This window comes from Salmo salar, chromosome ssa01 (genome assembly GCF_905237065.1).
Source record: "Salmo salar chromosome ssa01, Ssal_v3.1, whole genome shotgun sequence".
In the NCBI taxonomy this organism is placed as follows: domain Eukaryota; kingdom Metazoa; phylum Chordata; class Actinopteri; order Salmoniformes; family Salmonidae; genus Salmo; species Salmo salar.
In genome coordinates, this window is record NC_059442.1 from 103,746,374 (window position 1) to 103,765,931 (window position 19,558).

Sequence of the window (19,558 nt, forward strand, 5' to 3'; positions counted from 1 at the left end):
CTCAATAATTTCCCTGTAGCGCCATCCATCATTCCTTCATATCTGACCAGTTTCCCAGGTCCTGCCGATGAAAACATCCCCACAGCATGATGCTGCCACCACCATGCTTCACTGTGGGGATGGTATTCTCGGGGTGATGAGAGGTGTTGCGTTTGCGCCAGACATAGCATTTTCCTTGATGGCCAAAAAGCTCAATTTTAGTCTCGTCTGACCAGAGTACCTTCTTCCATATGTTTGGGGAGTATCCCACATGCCTTTTGGCGAACACCAAACGTGCTTCCTTATTTTTTTCTTTAAGCAATGTCTTTTTTCTGGCCACTCTTCCGGAAAGCCCAGCTCTGTGGAATGTATGGCTTAAAGTGGTCCTATGGACAGATACTCCAATCTCCACAGTGGAGCTTTGCAGCTCCATCAGGGTTATCTTTGGCGTCTTTGTTGCATCTCTGATTAATGCCCTCCTTGCCTGGTCTGTGAGTTTTGGTGGGCGGCCCTCTCTTGCAGGTTTGTTGTGGTGCCATATTCTTTCCATTTTTTAATAATGGATTTAATGGTGCTCTGTGGGATGTTCAAAGTTTCGGATATGTTTTATAACCAAACCCTGATCTGTACTTCTCCACAACTTTGTCCCTGACCTGTTTGGAGCTCCTTGGTCTTCATGGTGCCGCTTGCTTGGTGGTGTTGCAGACTCTGGGGCCTTTCAGAACAGGTGTATATATACTGAGATCATGTGACAGATCATGTGACACTTAGATTGCACACAGGTGGACTTTGTTTAATTAATTAATTAGTTCTGAAGGTAACTGGTTGCACCAGATCTTATTTAGGGCTTCCATAGCAAAGGGGGTGAATATATATGCACGCAACACTTTTCAGTTTTTGGAATTTTTTGAAACAAGTTATTTTTTTGATTTCACTTCACCAATTTGGACTATTTTGTATATGTCCACTGCATACAAACTGTTTAGACACATTACTCTGCTATTTAAGGGCCAGTTTCCTGGAATCACCTTAAGCCTAATCATTTCATGTTATTATTCAATTATGTTTTCTAGTTCACTTGAACTTGAGTCCAGGGATAGACAGTATTTTGGTCTAGAAAGCAATGTAAAATCTCCATTGAAAGTGCTATTTAGTTTAGGAGTAGGCTTCATTTGGGTATAGGAAACCTGTCACAGGCATCAAAATGAGTAGACCAAGGTGCAGCGTGGAATATGTTCATCTTGTAGTTTAATGAAAAAAAACACTTTACGAATTAAACAAGAATGACAGCAGACAGTTCCGTCAGGTACTTACAACTAAACGGGAAATAACTACCCACAAAAAATAAAGGAAAAACAGGCTGCCTAAGTATGGCTTCCAATCAGAGACAGCAATAGACACCTGCCTCTGATTGGAAACCATACCCGGCCAAAACATAGAACACAAAACATAGAATGCCCACCCACCTATCACACCCTGGCCTAGCTAAACAGAGAAAACACAGCTCTCCTAGGTCAGAGCGTGACAAAACCAGACAATTACAGTACATCACATGTTGAAATGCAGTTCTCAAGTAGTCTGAAATGTAATAACAGTTCAGTACCACTACCGTATTTATAATCAGTTAATGTCCAATGATTCATTGACCCAATGAACCATATTGACTGAGCCCCAGTACTGAAACTCAATGCACACTGAGATAACATCCTGGTTATGGATATATATTATAACTGTCATAGGCCAAAGGTGAGAGGTCACTGAATCACACTATTTCCAACCATATAGACGACATGTGACCTAGCACATTGAATCAACATAACCCAACACTCACTGAGATGACAACATGGTTATGAATACATATAGGCCTTACTGTCAAAATGTCAAAGGTCACTTTGACAGTTAGCAGTCCAAATTGCACGCTTTTTCCTATGGGCTCTGGTCAAACGTAGTGTACTATACTGGCAATAGGGTGCTATTTGGGATTCATCCACAGTCTGTAAGGTCACTCTCCATTGACCTGGTCTGCAATATGAGCTAACAGAAGAATATCTATCTATGAATCTATCAATCAAATGTATTTATAAATCCCGTTTTACATCAGCAGCTGTCACAAAGATATTGCACAGTAACCTGGTCCCTTATGGAAAAAACTTAATTCAGTTGGGTAGTTTTCAAGAAGGACAAACACAACTCAAACAAATTATATTACCTACTGCCCTTAAATTCAAATCTTGACCAAGAAACCAGTACCACTGCTTTAAAAAGATATATTCCCCTCTAATCAGGGACTGCTTTAGACCTGGGAAACCAGGTGGGTGCAATTAATTATCAGGTAGAACAGAAAACTAGAAGTACTCCGGAACTCGTAGGGTAAGCATTTAATACCCCTGCTCTACTGTATATCAAGCCACGTCGAAGGTCTCATGTATGTCCTAAAAATGTGCACCGTACATAAAAGAAGTGTCAAATATCTTACCGTAGATCCTGCCTGCTCACAGCAGTTCTCCATCTCAGCCAGGTATGGGTCACAGTAGATCAGTATTTGTTGCAGTTCGATCTGGAGAGAAAGACATCTGTTAGGGACATTATGATGATTCAGATAGAGAGAAAAAGTAACTTTTTAAAATGCTAGAAATATATATTTTGAAATATGAAACATGTTTCTTTGACCGATACAAACACAAAAACTGTCCAGTTGTGCGGAGGATTCTAGAATGGTTCTTTAAGGGTGCAAAAAACATTAGATATTACATTAGATATTAGATATTACATTAGATATTACATTAGATATTACAAGTACGTTCCAGAACACATTTCCTCTCTTTAAAAAGGTTCCAAGAATATTTCATTAGGTTGTGGTAACACTGACTGGACAAGAGATATGCTCCCAAAACACAAAAACTCACCAGTTGTGCAAACATTCAGTTATCAAATAAAATGTTATTTGTCACATGCGCCGAATACAACAGGTGTAGACCTTACCAAGAAATGCTTACTTACAAGCCCTTAACCAACAATGTGGTAGCAGAGAGAACAGTCTATGACAGAGAGAGGACCCATGCAAAATCTTTTCAGTCTCCTGAAGGGGAATAGGAGTTGGTGTGCCCTCTTGTCTTGATGTGTTTGGACCATGACAGTTTGTTAGTGATGTGGACACCAAGGAACTTTTAGCTCTTGACCCCCGTCGATGTGAATGGGGGCATAGTCGGTCCTCCTTTTCCTGTAGTCCACTATCAGCTCTTTTGTCTTGTTGAGGGAGAGGTTGTTGTCCTGGCACCAAACTGCCAGGTCTCTGACCTCTGCCCTATTGACTGACTCGTCATCAGTGATCAGGCCAACCACCGTCATGTTGTCTGCAAACGTAATGATCAAATCAAATTGTATTTGTGACATGCGCTGAATACAACAGGTGTAGACGTTTCCGTGAAATGCTTAATTACAAGCCCTTAACCAACAATGCAGTTCAAGAAATAGAGTTAAGAAAATATTTACTAACTAAACTAAAGTAAAAATAAAAAGTAACAATAAAATACAATACCAAGGCTATATACAGGGGGTACCGGTATTGAGTCAAAGTGTGGGGGTACAGGTTAGTCAAGGTAATTTGTACATGTAGGTAGGGGTAAATGACTATGCATAGATAATAAACAGCGAGCAGCAGCAGCGTTAAAACAAAGGGGGGGGGGGCTTTTTATTAATTGTCCAGCAGTGTTATGGCTTGGGGGTAGAAGCTGTTAATGAGCTTATTGGGCCTAGACTTGGCACTCCGGTACTGCTTGCCGTGTGGTAGCAGAGAGAACAGTCTATGACTTGGGTGACTGGAGTCTTTGACAATTTTTGGGCCTTCCTCTGATACCGCCTAGTATATAGGTGCTGGATGGCAGGAAGCTTGGCCCCAGTGATGCACTGGGCTGTACGCACTACCCTCTGTAGCGCCTTATGGTCGAATGCCGAGCAGTTGCCATACCAGGCGGTGATGCAACCGGTGAGGATGCTCTCGATGGTGCAGCTGTATAATTTTTTTGAGGATCTGGGGACCCATGCCAAATATTTTCCATCTCCTGAGGGGGAAAAGGTGTTGCCGTGCCCTCTTCACGACTGTCGTGGTATGTTTGGACCATGATTATGTGTTGGTGATGTGGACACCAGGGATCTTCAAATTCTTGACCCGCTCCACTACAGCCCCGTCGATGTGAATGGGAGATGTGTTGTTGCCTACCCTTACCACCTGGGGTCGGCCCGTCAGGAAGTCCAGGATCCAGTTGCAGAGGGAGATGGTCAGTCCCAGGGTCCTTAGCTTAGTGATGAGCTTTGTGGGGTCTATGGTGTTGAACACTGAGTTGTAGTCTATGAACAACATTCTCACATAGGTGTTCCTGTTGTCCAGGTGGGAGAGGGCAGTGTGGACTGCGATAGAGATTGCGTCATCTGTGGATCTGTTGGGGCTGTACGAGAATTGTAATGTGTCTAGGGTGTTCAGGATGATGTTGTTGATGTGAGCCATGACCAGCCTTTCTAAGCACTTCATAGCTATCGACGTGAGTAGTCATTTTGGCAGGTTACCTTCACTTTCTTGGGCACAGGGACTATGGTGGTCTGCTTCAAACATGTTGGTATTACAGACTCGGTCAGGGAGAGGTTGAAAATGTCAGTGAAGACACTTGCCAGTTGGTCCGCGCATGCGTTGAGTACACGTCATGGTAATCCATCTGGCCTCGCAGCCTTTCCGATGTGAGCAAGACCTGTTTAAGGATCTTGCTCACATCAGCTATGGACAACGTGATCAGAAAGCTGTCCAGTTTCCCTTTGTAGTCCATAATAGTTTGCAAGCCCTGCCACATCCGACGAGCATCAGAGCAGGTGTAGTAGGATTCAATCTTAGTCCTGTATTCATGCTTTGCCTGTTTGATGGTTCGTCTGAGGGCAAAGCGGGATTTCTCATAAGCGTCTGGATTAGTGTCCCGCTCCTTGAAAGCAGCAGCTCTAGCCTTTAGCTCATGAGGATGTTGCCTGTAAGCCATGGCTTTTGGTTGGGAAATGTATGTACTGACACTGTGGGGACGACGTCGTCGATGCACTTATTGATGAATCCGGTGACTGAGGTGGTATTCTCCTCAATGCCATTGGATGAATCCCGGAACATATTCCAGTCTGTGCTAGCAAAACAGTCCTGTAGCGTAGCATTCGCGTCATCTGACCACTTCTGTATTGACCGAGCCACTGGTACTTCCTGCTTTAGTTTATGCTTGATAGAATTATGGTCAGATTTGCCAAATGGAGTGCGAGGCAGAGCTTTGTATGCGTCTCTGTGTGTGGAGTAAAGGTGGTCTAGAGTTGTTTTTCCTCTGGTTGCACATGTGACATAATGGTAGAAAATGAGCTAAAACGGATTTAAGTTTGCCTGCATTAAAGTCCCCGGCCTCTAGGAGCGCCACTTCTAGATAAGCATTTTCTTGTTTGCTTATTGCCTTATACAGTTCGTTGAGTGCATTCTTAGTGCCAGGTAAATAGACAGCTACGGAAAATATAGATGAAAACTCTCTTGGTAGATAGTGTGGTCTACAGCTTATCATGAGGTACTCTACCTCAGGCGAGCAATACCTTGAGACCTCTTTAATATTAGACATCGTGCACCAGCTGTTATTGACAAATAGACACACACCACCACCCCTTATCTTACCAGACGTATCTGTTCTGTCCTGCCGATGCATGGAAAACCCAGCCAACTGTATAAAATCTGTGTTGTGGTCCAGCCACGACTCGGTGAAACATAAGATATTACAGTTTTTAATGTCCCGTTGGTAGATAGTCTTGAGCGGAGATTATCCAGTTTATTTTATAAGTTACAAACAATGCGAAAAAACACACAAAATAGCACAGTTGGTTAGAAACCCGTAAAATGGCAGCCATCCCCTCCGGCGCCATTCCCATGATGATGGTTTTGGAATTGTGCATTGCCATGCAGTCTTGGGTGAACAGGGAGTACATGAGGGGACTAAGCATGCACCCCTAAGGGTCCCCCGTGTTGAGGATCAGCATGGCAGATGTGTTGTTGCCTACCCTTACCACCTGGGATCATCCTTGTAACATCAGGTGAATGTGTTTTGTACCCCAAAAGAAACATTGTAGAATCATCCGAATAACTGGACAGTTTTGGTGTTTGGCGAACATATATTTTGCGATGTACCCACAATGATCCCTCCAGACTGTTCCCACAACCTAATGAAACATTCTGGGAACCTTTAATGAACAGATTAAATGTGTTGTATGAATGCTCTCGCAACATCAGTCAAATATTAAACATTCATCACCATGAATGGACCGTTTTTGTGTAACCAGAACATTTGCACAACCTAACGAATGTTCTGGGAACTTTCACAGAACCAATTTTGGTTTGCTGGGAAAACATTACTGGTACACTGTGTTAGTACATTACCTGGAAGCCTAATGAGAACTATTGGGGAATGTTCTGTGATGATTGTTACAGATGTGGTGAACAACATTTTAGTGAATGTTAGGAGAATATTCCAACGATATTTCATTTAAAATATTTGGTCAAAAATAAAATATTTTGTTATCATAAGGGATGTTATCATCCTACTGTTAGATAAAACCCTAACTAGAACTTAATGGGAATCTTAGCTAATGTTCTGGGAATGTTCCTGGTTTGCTGGGACCCTTCTAGACATTGCCCTTGAAGGCAACCATATATAATTACTGTATGTTTAAAACTATCATGTCGATCTCATGGACTGTCAGTCATTTTATCTGTTGCTCCATCTATGAATTTCAGAACGGTTATATTTCCAGATTGTGGCTTTAGGCCTAAACGTACATCTACAGGCCGTCCATCCTCCACCCGGGTTGTAATCAGTGTATATCCGCTGGGGTCGATTTCATCCTTCTCGTCTGTCAGCCTCCTCTCTATTAGTTTACAGTCCATGTAAACGGAGACGATGCTGCTCTGGACCGCCACACCCAGCTTGTGCCACTGGCGGTCAAACAGGGTGTGCAGGTCTCGGCTCTTAAAGGTGTAGTGGAGGCCGTTCTTCAGAAGGCCCCGGGCTGAGAACTCCACTGCTCGTTTAGCACCGTCCAACACTACAGACACCTGAAGATAGAGCCGGAGGAGATTGTAAGACATTATATCGTCTCATAACAAGTTATAAAGCTTTATACCTGCCGGTAAAGTGTTACCTTCCATTCATTACCATTACCATCAGGGTCATGGTAGATACAAGCATCAGTCATGGCATGACAACGTTGATCAATTAACCAATGGTTAACCAACCGACAGACCGACCTACTGACCACCCGGCCAACCGACTTGACTGACCTACCGGCCAACCGACCTACCAGCCAACCAACTAACCGACCGAACGACCTACCAGCCAACCAGCCGATGGACCGACCGACCAGCTGGGCCAACTGGCAGAGTGAGTGAGCGATCGACTGATCAGTCAATCAACCAACCAATAAATCAAAATAGATCAAAACCCACTTCAATGCTATACATCCAGACATCATGAATATCCTTTTAGGGGACACTCTGACCTACCTGTGTACCTCCCGTCTGGTCGAATATCTGCCACAGATACCAGCGGTCTTTCTTTGTGGTTTTCCTCAGCCGGAAGGTGGTAACTAGAGAGTATTCACTGGACAGACCGTTGGGGAACACCAATCTGAAAGAAAAAATGTACATTGTTCGAGCTCCATATTGTCAAATTGAATCGCAAAAATATATGAAACTTAACAATGGGCCTAACAGTGAAAGTATTGTTTCAGAACCTTCAGTCTTGGTTGGAAGAGCATTAATATGCAAACGTAGAAGATTTGACCCATAAAATTAGCATTTGCTAAATGGACTGTCAAAAATAAACATTCAGAATGAATATGAATAATCATGCTGGATGTCATAGCTTTCTATGTGTTGTATGCAAAACAATCAACTTCAATCACTTGACAATGTTCTTCTATAGCCCCCTAGTGCACAATGGCCGCTTACATAAAAAGCTAGAATTTTATGCCAAACATGATTCATCCAGCCAGATTAAATTTATTTCAGCATCCCTGTCATTCCAAATCGAATAATCATTTATTGAAACTTCAATAAAATTCCTCTTACTTCACATACACATCTAGACTAGAAAACACAAGACCATGGCTAACTACAGTATATAGCTTAGAAAGAAAACATTGTTATAAAGAGAAAAATCAAAAAAGGTAACAAAGAAGAAAAGGCAATAGGTTTGTTAACCCAGACGTTTCAGTTCAACTGAACACTGCTGGCTGAACATCTCTAGCACATTGGGAAGACTGAATGTAATGGGGATGGTACCACCAAAATAGATGGAACCTCATTCATTATAGAAACACTAACACAATTCCTCTTCCATTTCTTCACTGATACTTCTCTCCTCCTATTTCCTATTTCCATCCTGTTGAATAAACACTTTAACCCCTCAAACTGAGCCTGGGACTGATGTTCAGATTAGACTATAGTAATGCATTAACAGCTAAAAGTCAAGCACCAGAAACACAATCATTCAGGTTCAGCAGAAATCACAATGATGCAATGATAAGGCCATTCAAAGACATGGGGAGAGAGAAAGAGAGAGAGAAGGAGGGAGCAACAGAGAGAGTGGGATAGAGACGGAGAGAGAGATCAAGGAAGGGAGGGAGAGAGAGGGGTGGGAGGGAAAGAGAGAGAGGGGGTCTGGGGAGCGAGAGAGAGAGAGACATTCAGAAAGCAACACAGAGAAAGGGGGGAGAGAGAGAGAGAGAGAGAGAGAGAGAGAAAGAGAGAGAGAAAGAGAGAAAGAGAGAGAGAGAGAGGTGACATAAGAGTAAGCGAGAGACTAAGCTCACTTCAGATAGCCGGAAATGAGTTCTCCTCTTCATAGATCATGTCATATTCTCTCAGAGCCATACCCCTCCTGCCCTGTGTGTCCCTTGAATTCTCACAGAATGTTGACACAGCATATGATTAAAATATATATGCAGCGAGGTAAAGCCACAGAAAGATCAAATGCTTTCTGAGGGTAGGCGAGAGAAAGAGAGAGACTGGGAAGGTGAATCGTCGCCTTGGGGCAAAAAGAGAACATTTATATTGCAATTCAATGGAGAGAGATGAGCAGGACTATTCATAAAACTAGAGGTTTATTCCCTGAGATTCCACCAAAATGATTTGGAATTCCAGCATAAAACAGCAGAGATCCCATCTGGGCACATACGGCAATTCCACGTCTATTCCACGTTGGTGAAAACAATACTGATTCAACCAATGTGTTCCCAGTGGGATAGGTACATGTACAGAATAAGGAGAGAGATACATTAAAGGAATTAGACTAATTCAACCCAGAGAGGGGACTAAAACATGTACTTTTAATTTCCATCAAACCTTTAATATCACAGGTTAGGTCTCACTGAGCTGCAATCTGTTCTACAGGGGAGAGCTGTTCTTCATAGTACAGTGCCTTGCAAAAGTGTTCACCCCCCTTGGCATTTTTCCTATTTTGTTGCCTTACAACCTGTAATTTAAGTAGATCTTTATTTGGATTTCCTGTAATGGACATACACAGAATAGTCCAAATTGGTGAAGTGAAATCAAAAAAATAACTTGCTTCAAAATTGTTTTTACTGAAAAGTGCTGCATGCATATGTATTCACCCCCTTTGCTATGAAGCCCTTTGCATCTTCAAAGTGGCATGTTGTGTAAATCAAATAATACAAACCCCACAAAAATCTATTTTAATTCCAGGGTGTAAGGCAACAAAATAGGAAAAATGCCAAGGGGGGTGAATTCTTTCGCATGCCGCTGTATTTCTATCTAATGTTAGTGTGTGTAAATGAGACTGTTGAGGTCATTTACACACATTATCTACACTGGAACACTTGAACCCTAAGGGTTAGATGTCAAGGGTTATACGTTACTGACACCTCCTTCCACCCTCTACCCTCCTCCTCCTCCTTCTCATCCTCCCCCCCTCCCCCCCTCCTCCACAGCTTACCATCTGTGGCTCAAACACATGCTCCTATCAAGTGGATTTGGTTTTTGAACAGCGTTTGCTTTTCCCCCAAACACATTTAAAGTCCTCTCCTTTCTGAATGCCAGTCCAGTGGTGCCTGTCTATGAATCGTCTAGTTCAAAACTAGGACCCTTCGTTTTAACCTCTGGTCTAGAAGTGCTTCATTTGATGAATATTGCTCATTCACCCACAGAAAGATTGACCGTCAAAATGTTGATTTAAAAGAGGCTACCCTCTTACTGCTGTGGGGCCGGGTTGTGGAGAGAAATAAAGTACAACTTTAGTGACAAAACTTTCTGAAAACTATTTTATTTGCTCTCTTCTTTCACTCTTTGACAAAGTGAGTCTGACAGAAATCTAATCATGGATGCCAAAATGACTTGCATCGTCAGCTCGTGTTCAAGACACAAACAAGAAGCACAACCAGATCAAGCTCGGAACGAATATGTTACCTCGTTGATGCAGAGACTATGAATATGCAAACAATCAAAGAAAGTGTGAACGCAAGCACTTTCTGTCAAACTCAAAAGTGTGTGTGTGTGTGGGTGGAATAGAGAGAGAGAACAAAGAATAGAAAGGGAGAATAGAGAGAGCGAGAGAATAACCCCAGTTGGAAACAATGAATTTGCAATTTCACTGATGTGTTCAGTGGTATCATAAGAGACAGAATACTGAGAGAGATAAAAAGAAAGTTAAAAAGAAAGATAGAAATTGTACTTACATTACAGTAACACACTGAGACTTACATTATAGGATAGAATACAGTAACACACTGAGACTTACATTATAGGATAGAATACAGTAACAAACGGAGACTTATATTACAGGGCAGGATACAGTAACACACTGAGACTAATATTACAGGGTAGAATAGAGTAACACACATACTTATATTACAGGGCAGAATACAGTAACACACTGAGACTTATATTACAGGGTAGAATACAGTAACACACTGAGACTTACATTATAGGAAAGAATACAGTAACACACTAAGACTTATATTACAGGGCAGAATACAGTAACACACTGAGACTAACATTACAGGGTAGAATAGAGTGACACACATACTTATATTAAAGGGCAGAATACAGTAACACAGTGAGACTTACATTACAGGATAGAATAGAGTAACACACTGAGATGTACATTACACGGCAGAATACAGTAACACACTAAGACTAACATTACAGGGTAGAATACAGTAACACAATACTTATATTGCAGGGCAGAATACAGTAACACACATACTTATATTACAGGGCAGAATACAGTAACACACTGATTCTTACATTACAGGGTAGAATACAGTGACACATTGATACTTATATTATAGGATAGAATACAGTAACTCACTAAGCATATTACAGGGCAGAATACAGTAACACACTGAGACTTACATTACAGGGTAGAATACAGTAACACATTGATACTTATATTATAGGATAGAATACGGTAACATTCTGAGACTTACATTACAGGCTACAATACAGTAACACACAGATATAGAAATGGAACACCTCCAAACCCACTCATGAATAGACAACAACACAACCATCCAGCAGCACTATCCATAACTCACTGAAATAGCACCAACATACAAAATAGTGTGTGCACCACAGACAGACAGACAGACAGACAGACAGACAGACAGACAGACAGACAGACAGACAGACAGACAGACAGACAGACAGACAGACAGACAGACAGACAGACAGACAGACAGACAGACAGACAGACAGACAGACAGACAGACAGACAGACAGACAGACAGACAGACAGACAGCAGTGGTACTTGATTTCATTTTGAACTCCAGAACCTGTCATTCAGCTTGGCATACAGACATAATGTACAATCACACAATCAGTCCACTAAGAGAGGATAGATCCCTCCATCTCTGTGGAACAGTATTAATCACACAATCAGTCCACTAAGAGAGGATAGATCCCTCCATCTCTGTGGAACAGTATTAATCACACAATCAGTCCACTAAGAGAGGAGAGATCCTGCTCTGGGTAAGAGTATCAATTTGGCCTGGGAGCTGCCAGACGGACAGAACATTAACCAGGCCCAGAAAGTCGAGCCCCTCTGCCTTTCCTGAGAGTGAAGAGAGATGTTTGGAGGTAGGGGGAAGGAAAGGGAGGAGGTGAGGAAAGGAGAGGAGGGGAGGAGGGGAGAAAGGAAAGGGGAGGAGGAATGAAAGGGGAGAAAGGGGGGTCCTCTGCACCTCATGCTGTCCCCCCTACCTCCTTCTCAAATCCCCCTTCACCGGACCTCCCAGCTGACAGGCAACATCACCTGTCAAAGTACTCAGATAATTAGAGATGAATGCGGTCTCTCGCCCTCTCTCTCCCCCTCTCACACACACTCTCTTCTCTCTCCCTTCTCTCTTCCCCCTCTTTCTCACCCCCTCTCTCACCCCCTCTCAATCTCTCTCTCTCTCTCTTGCGCTCTATTCTTCTCCCGCTTTATGTCTCTCAGCATCGATCTCTCTCTCCCCCTTCCCCCCTCCCATTTGTCTGTTTGTCTGTCTGTCTGTCTGTCTGTCTGTCTGTCTGTCTGTCTGTCTGTCTGTCTGTCTGTCTGTCTGTCTGTCTGTCTGTCTGTCTGTCTGTCTGTCTGTCTGTCTGTCTGTCTGTCTGTCTGTCTGGGGGGGGGGGAGCCCAGACATAAAGTAGGAATTCATATACCTGTATATATATCACAGTAGCATCATATACCTGTATATATATCACAGTAGCATCATATACCTGTATATATATCACAGTAGCATCATATACCTGTATATATATCACAGTAGCATCATATACCTGTATATATATCACAGTAGCATCATATACCTGTATATGTACCACGGTAGCATCATATACCTGTATATATACCACAGTAGCATCATATACCTGTATCTCTCTTTATCTCTCTCTCTGGTCTCTCTTTCTCTCTTTCTGGTCTCCCTCTCTCTGGTCTCTCTCTTTCTGGTTTCTCTCTCTCTCTTGCATATCTTTCTCTCTCTCCCTGCTCTCTCGCTCTCTTTCTGGTCTCCCTCTTTCTGGTCTCTCTCTTTCTGGTCTCTCTCTCTGGTATCTCTTTCTCTCTCTTTCTGGTCTCTCTCTTTCTAGTCTCCCTATCTCTGTTCTCTCTCTCTGGTCTCTCTCTTTCTGGTCTCTCTCTCTTTCTAGTCTCCCTATCTCTGGTCTCTCTCTCTGGTATCTCTCTCTATCTCTCTTTCTGGTCTCTCTCTCTCTGGTCTCTCTCTTTCTAGTCTCCCTATCTCTGTTCTCTCTTTCTGTTCTCTCTCTCTTTCTAGTCTCCCTATCTCTGGTCTCTCTCTCTGGTATCTCTCTCTATCTCTCTTTCTGGTCTCTCTCTCTCTGGTCTCTCTCTTTCTGGTCTCTCTCTCTGCTATCTCTCTTTCTGGTCTCTCTCTCTTTCTAGTCTCCCTATCTCTGGTCTCTCTCTCTGGTATCTCTCTCTATCTCTCTTTCTGGTCTCTCTCTCTGGTCTCTCTCTTTCTGGTCTCTCTCTCTCTGGTATCTCTCTCTATCTCTCTTTCTGGTCTCTCTCTCTCTGGTCTCTCTTTTTCTGGCCTCGCTCTCTCTAGTATCCTTTCTGTCTCTCTCTGGTCTCTCTCTCTGGTATCTCTCTCTATCTCTCTTTCTGGGCTCTCTCTCTCTGGTCTCTCTCTCTCTAGTATCCTTTCTGTCTCTCTCTGGTCTCTCTCTCTCTAGTATCCTTTCTGTCTCTCTCTGGTCTCTCTCTCTCTTTCTGATCTCTCTCTCCTGATGACACGAGATGTCATCCTGCAGTGAGCCAGGGTGGAAACCCAGTTTATTCCACATATCAGCTGAACAGGAGGCGGCAAACCTACACCCTGAGACAAGATTTGTTTGCTGCAACGGAAATCCGATATCATCCTGGCTTGTTTTCAAATCTGAGGCCAGTCCAGGCGGTCTATGCCATGTGGGGGACTGATTTATGTGAGTGAGTTTGTCCATTTAATAGGTGGATAAACTCCCTAAACAACTGTGAATGTTGTGCAGTATGCCTCTCCTTTAGAGTCTATAGAGATCCATTGGAACAAGCTGGGCAAACAGAACCGAATCAGGTGGTTCGCTTTATGTATTATCTCTCATGATGAATTATAAACAGCAGCACGTCCATGACCACACCTCTGGTATATATAATACAAACCACCAACATATATTTATCTTTGACTTACAGTAGCTCAAGTAAAGCACAATGCATCCATTAGTGTAACCACTAGTACAGTTAATATAGTAAAAGTCCATTAGTACATGCATGTAAGCCTACTCTCGTGTCTCTATAGTATATCTCCCAAAGCCAGAGCCTGTTCCAATAAAGTGTTCAGTCACACAACCGATAACTCTGACTGGCAATTCCAATTATCTCAAGTAAAGAACACTACGCAGCCATTAGCTTGATCATTAGTACACAACCTACAGATGTTGGATCTTAATTTGATCACCCTGTTGCAGGAGAACTAGAACGTGTAGTGTTTTTGATATTTAAAAAGGATTCTAAGTGTTTGAAATTTCCACTTTGAAATTTCAGACTTGATTTTATATGACAAAAATGTAACAACCTCGAAAAAAATGTCCATTCATTATAATCCACAATATAATGATTCACATTTTCCTGTTGCTGCAGAATTCTTCTCCTGCTGTAGCAAACTGGCTCAAATGAAGATCCTACCCTGTACTGTATGCCGTTAAGCCATAGCTTAATGGAAACCGCTCCAACAGAGCACAGCCACATGGCCTGAGGGATCAGGACTTCAGTCAATTCCAAAACAAAGCAACATGATCACCCACTGACTGAGAGACTCGTACAGTAACTAGTGTCCAAATAGACCTGGCCAGACTAGCCTCTAGTCACACCCAAGATGTCCCCAACCCAGCAGGCCCAACTCAACTCACTCTGTTGGCTCAACTCCCTCCTCTAGCTGTCAGTGAGCAGTTAGATTCAATGAAAGGAGAGGGAACACACAGACTTGACGGTCAGCGACTAGAGAGATAACGCCCATTTCATGGATACTAGCAAGCTTTGGCGAACAACAAAACTGCTGTCATGCATACTGTTTGAAGGATACACCCATGAGGGGAGATCTGAATGACTCGATCGGTGATTATCTCAACAAGTGTTAGGCCAGAGTAATGAAACTACCACCCAGTCACACCCAAGTGTTCCCGTGGCCCAGCCTGGCACTACTCACTCTGTTGGCTTGATGAGGGGGCTGCTCCCCAGCCGGAATGATGGCCGCTCCTCTGTCACTGCCCCCTTTCTCAGGAGAAACTTTTCTGTCAGATCAAAACCTGCAAAAAAAGAGACAACAGGATGAGAAGGGCTGGTTTAAACTCAAGAAGTGTCCTTCATTGACATAGATTTAGCCTAGTCCTGACCTGGAATAAAAAACACTTTCTATGGAGATGGTCTGTGTTCAGCATACTGGTACAAGGTGTTGTTTTAAACTCCAATAGGGTTATACAACAATATGGATTGAGTCAGGACACCTGTCCAGTTTGATCCATTTCTATGGTACAATATAGTTGATTTATGCATAATTACTTGAAAGACAATAGATTTGATCATCAGTGCTCCCTCAAATAAATTGGTGCTTGGCACCTCTGTTAACGCAGGGTCAATTACAGAGTATTTCTGTTCTGTTACATAACCTGTGAACATATTCATGTTTTCTCACGACACGTCTGAGACATGAACGTTATTACCCCCTTGGATCAGAGCCAAACAGATGGAGTACGTCCCAAATGGCACCCTATTCCCAATATAGTGCACTACTTTTGACCAGAGCCCTATGAGCCCTGTTCAAAAGTAGTGCACTATATTGGGAATAGGGTGCCATTTGGGACATACCCATTAAGAGGGGGATGGATTTATTTCAATTGAGGGAGGTGCACACCATAACACTGTAATTCTTACCGATGAATTCTGGCTGTGGACCAGTTAAACTGTAGGAAAACCGGTCCTTGTCTACTTTCAATGGAGGACATCTAGAGTTGTCTAGAAAACAGGAATAATATCATCAGCCATACAAGGTTCATATTCATTGAAGTAAAAATTAAGATGCAGACATTTACATTTACATTTAAGTCATTTAGCAGACGCTCTTATCCAGAGCGACTTACAAATTGGTGCATTCACCTTATGATATCCAGTGGAACAACCACTTTACAATAGTGCATCTAAATCTTTTAAGGGGGGGGGGGTTAGAAGGATTACTTTATCCTATCCTAGGTATTCCTTAAAGAGGTGGGGTTTCAGGTGTCTCCGGAAGGTGGTGATTGACTCCGCTGTCCTGGCGTCGTGAGGGAGCTTGTTCCACCATTGGGGTGCCAGAGCAGCGAACAGTTTTGACTGGGCTGAGCGGGAACTGTGCTTCTTCAGAGGTAGGGGGGCCAGCAGGCCAGAGGTGGATGAACGCAGTGCCCTTGTTTGGGTGTAGGGCCTGATCAGAGCCTGAAGGTATGGAGGTGCCGTTCCAGACAGCAAACAAGTGCAGAATACCTTCTAAACATTTCAGTCACCAAAGACTGAAACTTTGAGTTCTGATGTCTGACAGCGAGGTTGATGATTTGGCACATAACCATTGGTTGATGTGCACAGCAGGACTGCAGTATAGTTAGCCTGCGACGTGACCAGTGTCTTTCCATGTGGAGAGGCACTTCAGTCACTCACCACATCAGTGAGAATGTCTTGTAAGTCATCACTATCCACCCATTCATTAAGATTCACTCCGCGTCCCAAATGGTACCCTATTCCTTATATAGTGCACTACTTTTGACCAGTGCCCTATGGGGAACAGGATGCAATTGGGCCGCAGCCTCACATAGCCCAGACAGGGATGCAGAAGTGTTTGTTAATTAGAGGTGGTGAAAGAGACCTAACTCTAACTGGGCTCAACTTTGACCCTTTTTCTATGTAGTCATGTTTTCTCTTGGAGACTGGGGCACGGCTACAGGGTCGTGTAGCAAAACGTTTCACAACGTCGTGCAATGGAAAACACTAACGGGTGTTTCTTATTAGACAAGTTCAAGTAATACCAAATAATACCACTTCCCAGTTTAAGTCTTTTTGTGAGCGTTTTCTTCAGTTTCGTGCCAACTGAACATGTCCCAGACCATATACTGTAACTAAAACTGCAAACAAATGACTTGCCATGTTCCTGTCTGTAAAATCTGACCATGGTCATCTACTGTGACAACACCAATATTAGCCCAAAGCTATTGGAAGGGCATGCTAGTACTACTCAAAGGCAACTAAAACGGGTAGCAATAATAACCTGTAATGTAGTTATCTTTTAGCTATATGTATTTCAAGGGATGTAAACAATAGCATACTGCCTGTTTCACACAATATATTGAGCACAACCACATAGCCTAGCCTAGTGCGCGCTATGAAATATAAATTCCCAAAATGTCTTTCCACTGTAAACTAAGCGCAAGCAGATTGTCTGTGAGATCAGAGTCATATTGGTGTTGGTGACAGTGTCCTTACATGCCACGGGAGGTTGGTGGCTCATAGGTAGCCTAGCGGTTAGAGCGTTGGGCCAGTAACTGAAAGTCACTAGTTCAAATACCCAAGGGGAAAAATATGCCGATGTGCCCTTGAGCAAGGCACTTATCCCTAATTTACTCCAAGGGCACCGTACTACTATGACTGACCCTGTAAACAACACATTTCACTGGACCTATCTGGTGTATGTGACAATAAAATATGTTTGTTTTTGTTATGGAATGGTATCTAACTCATCAAACACAGGGTTTCCATGATTTCCATGTGTTTGATACCATTCCATTCACTCCATTCCAGCCATTATTATGAGCTGTCCTCCCCTCAGCAGCCTCCTGTGTTAAATACATACCTATTCTTTCGTTCACTGCCATTCCAACAGTGCAAGGAATGGTATGTACGATCCAGAGGAAAGCTGCCCATTTTAGCAAGCAACTCATGTCTTCTCTGATGCAAGAGAAAATACTTCTTCAAAACCTAAAATAAAATACAAGTTAGTTCTTCAAATAGTAGGCCTACATCTTACAGTAAAATATGAATTAATTACAGTAATCATTAATCACATTAATCATGTAAAGTATTAGTAATCTATTACACAGAAAACTGTAAAATGAGATGCGCCTTTTCTACCCCATAACGAAAAGTGTGTAGTGAAAATGTAATGTGTGGTATCACAGCTGAAAATAACCAACGCTCCGCTGCAGAAGTCGACTGAAGGCGTAAGAGCAAGGTGCGACAGGTCCACTGCAACAGCTGCTGCGATATTATGGCGCAATCATATCACCGGGAAAATAGGCTAAACAGAAGAGTCACACTTTGTAGGCTATACCAAACTGAAACAAATAGAATGGGGTCGGCTGTGTAGAACTAGTCTAAATTATGAATGTGAACATGAACATAACTGTCCCGGGTCAGTATGACACAGATCACGTTCATGGTGAGATGAGATCACGCCATGATGCCAACTGACAAAATACAACTTCGGTGGAGAGATGCCAAATTCCTCAAACGTGCCAATCTCACAATTCAAACCAGTGATAATGTCTGTCGGACATTGAAAAGCGCCACAGCTTTAACTCAAGATTGTTTGGAACTAGCGGACGAGACACTCCATGATAGTCTATTCCATTTATGCGGTATTCATATTTTCACATTTTCAAGGCTCCTCAATCATTAGATATACTTACCAAATTACGCGTAATTATGCATTCCGTTCACTGCAGCCTAATACGGTTCTTGCGAGCATATGGAAAAACTGCATGCTACACAAGCGTTACATACAGTATAGCTTATTTACACGAACATAACGGAATGTTCATAAATCTTTTCGAGTGACTGAAGCCGTCCCGTAAAGCCAGACAAGTTCCAGAACATGAACTAAAGCTGTGCGCAAAACCACTAAAGTGCCAAACTACGACAAGGCTAGACGCACTAACCAAGGACCCCTACTTATAACTTCGTATCGATATATGACATTACAGAGGAGGATTTCAAACAGCCATTATTATTCAACCTGTAAATTATGAATATCAAACCAAACCGGTCTACTTACAATTGGTGAGAAAGTTTCCTCCAGCATAAAAACGCATTAATCCATGAACGCTGATGAACGCATGTTTGGAAAAAAAGTCGGTTGCTTTTCCAAAGTAGACTTGTAAAGAAATAAAAGTGAGAATGGGATCTCATACTAGATCCTCGTGTCCTTATTAGTCGCACCGACTGACTGACCCTCCCACTCTCTCATTAGGCTACTGAAATGCATGGAGGACCCCAAGTCCGCCACCGGTGGAGGCATTACAATGGAAACGCTCCACAATTTGGATGATAAAATAATGTGTAGGCATGAGAAAATAACTTATTTAGTTATGAGATTATTGTTGTTTGACTGAGAACATCACATACAGTCGGCAGTACATCTTTACTGTGAAAATAAACTTGTGCTCAAATGGTGGAATGGAGTAATTCAATTATTTTATTTATTTTTTCTGTTTTCTTCTATCCA

General features: G+C 42.6%; 1 protein-coding gene across 8 annotated transcripts in view; it reads right to left on the reverse strand.

Moving 5' to 3' along the window:
- The window catches only part of LOC106595326 (collagen alpha-1(XIX) chain), a 252,114-nt gene extending 232,815 nt beyond the window's left edge, over positions 1-19,299 (reverse strand). For 7 of the 8 annotated variants that reach the window (XR_006756828.1, XM_045687095.1, XM_045687093.1 and 4 more), the window contains exons 1-7: positions 19,109-19,299; positions 17,909-18,033; positions 15,967-16,047; positions 15,242-15,341; positions 7,538-7,661; positions 6,815-7,090; positions 2,456-2,536 (exon numbers count right to left, since the gene is read on the reverse strand). Coding sequence is in view for 7 of the 8 variants with exons in the window: in XM_045687095.1 (XP_045543051.1) it covers positions 2,456-2,536; positions 6,815-7,090; positions 7,538-7,661; positions 15,242-15,341; positions 15,967-16,047; positions 17,909-17,996 (750 nt within the window). In the remaining variant the exon portion in view is untranslated. Of the gene's footprint in view, positions 1-2,455; positions 2,537-6,814; positions 7,091-7,537; positions 7,662-15,241; positions 15,342-15,966; positions 16,048-17,908; positions 18,034-18,743; positions 18,952-19,108 lie in introns of those variants that run through there. The other variant, XM_045687085.1, reaches the window with a different exon arrangement.
- Positions 19,300-19,558: the final 259 nt, after the last annotated feature.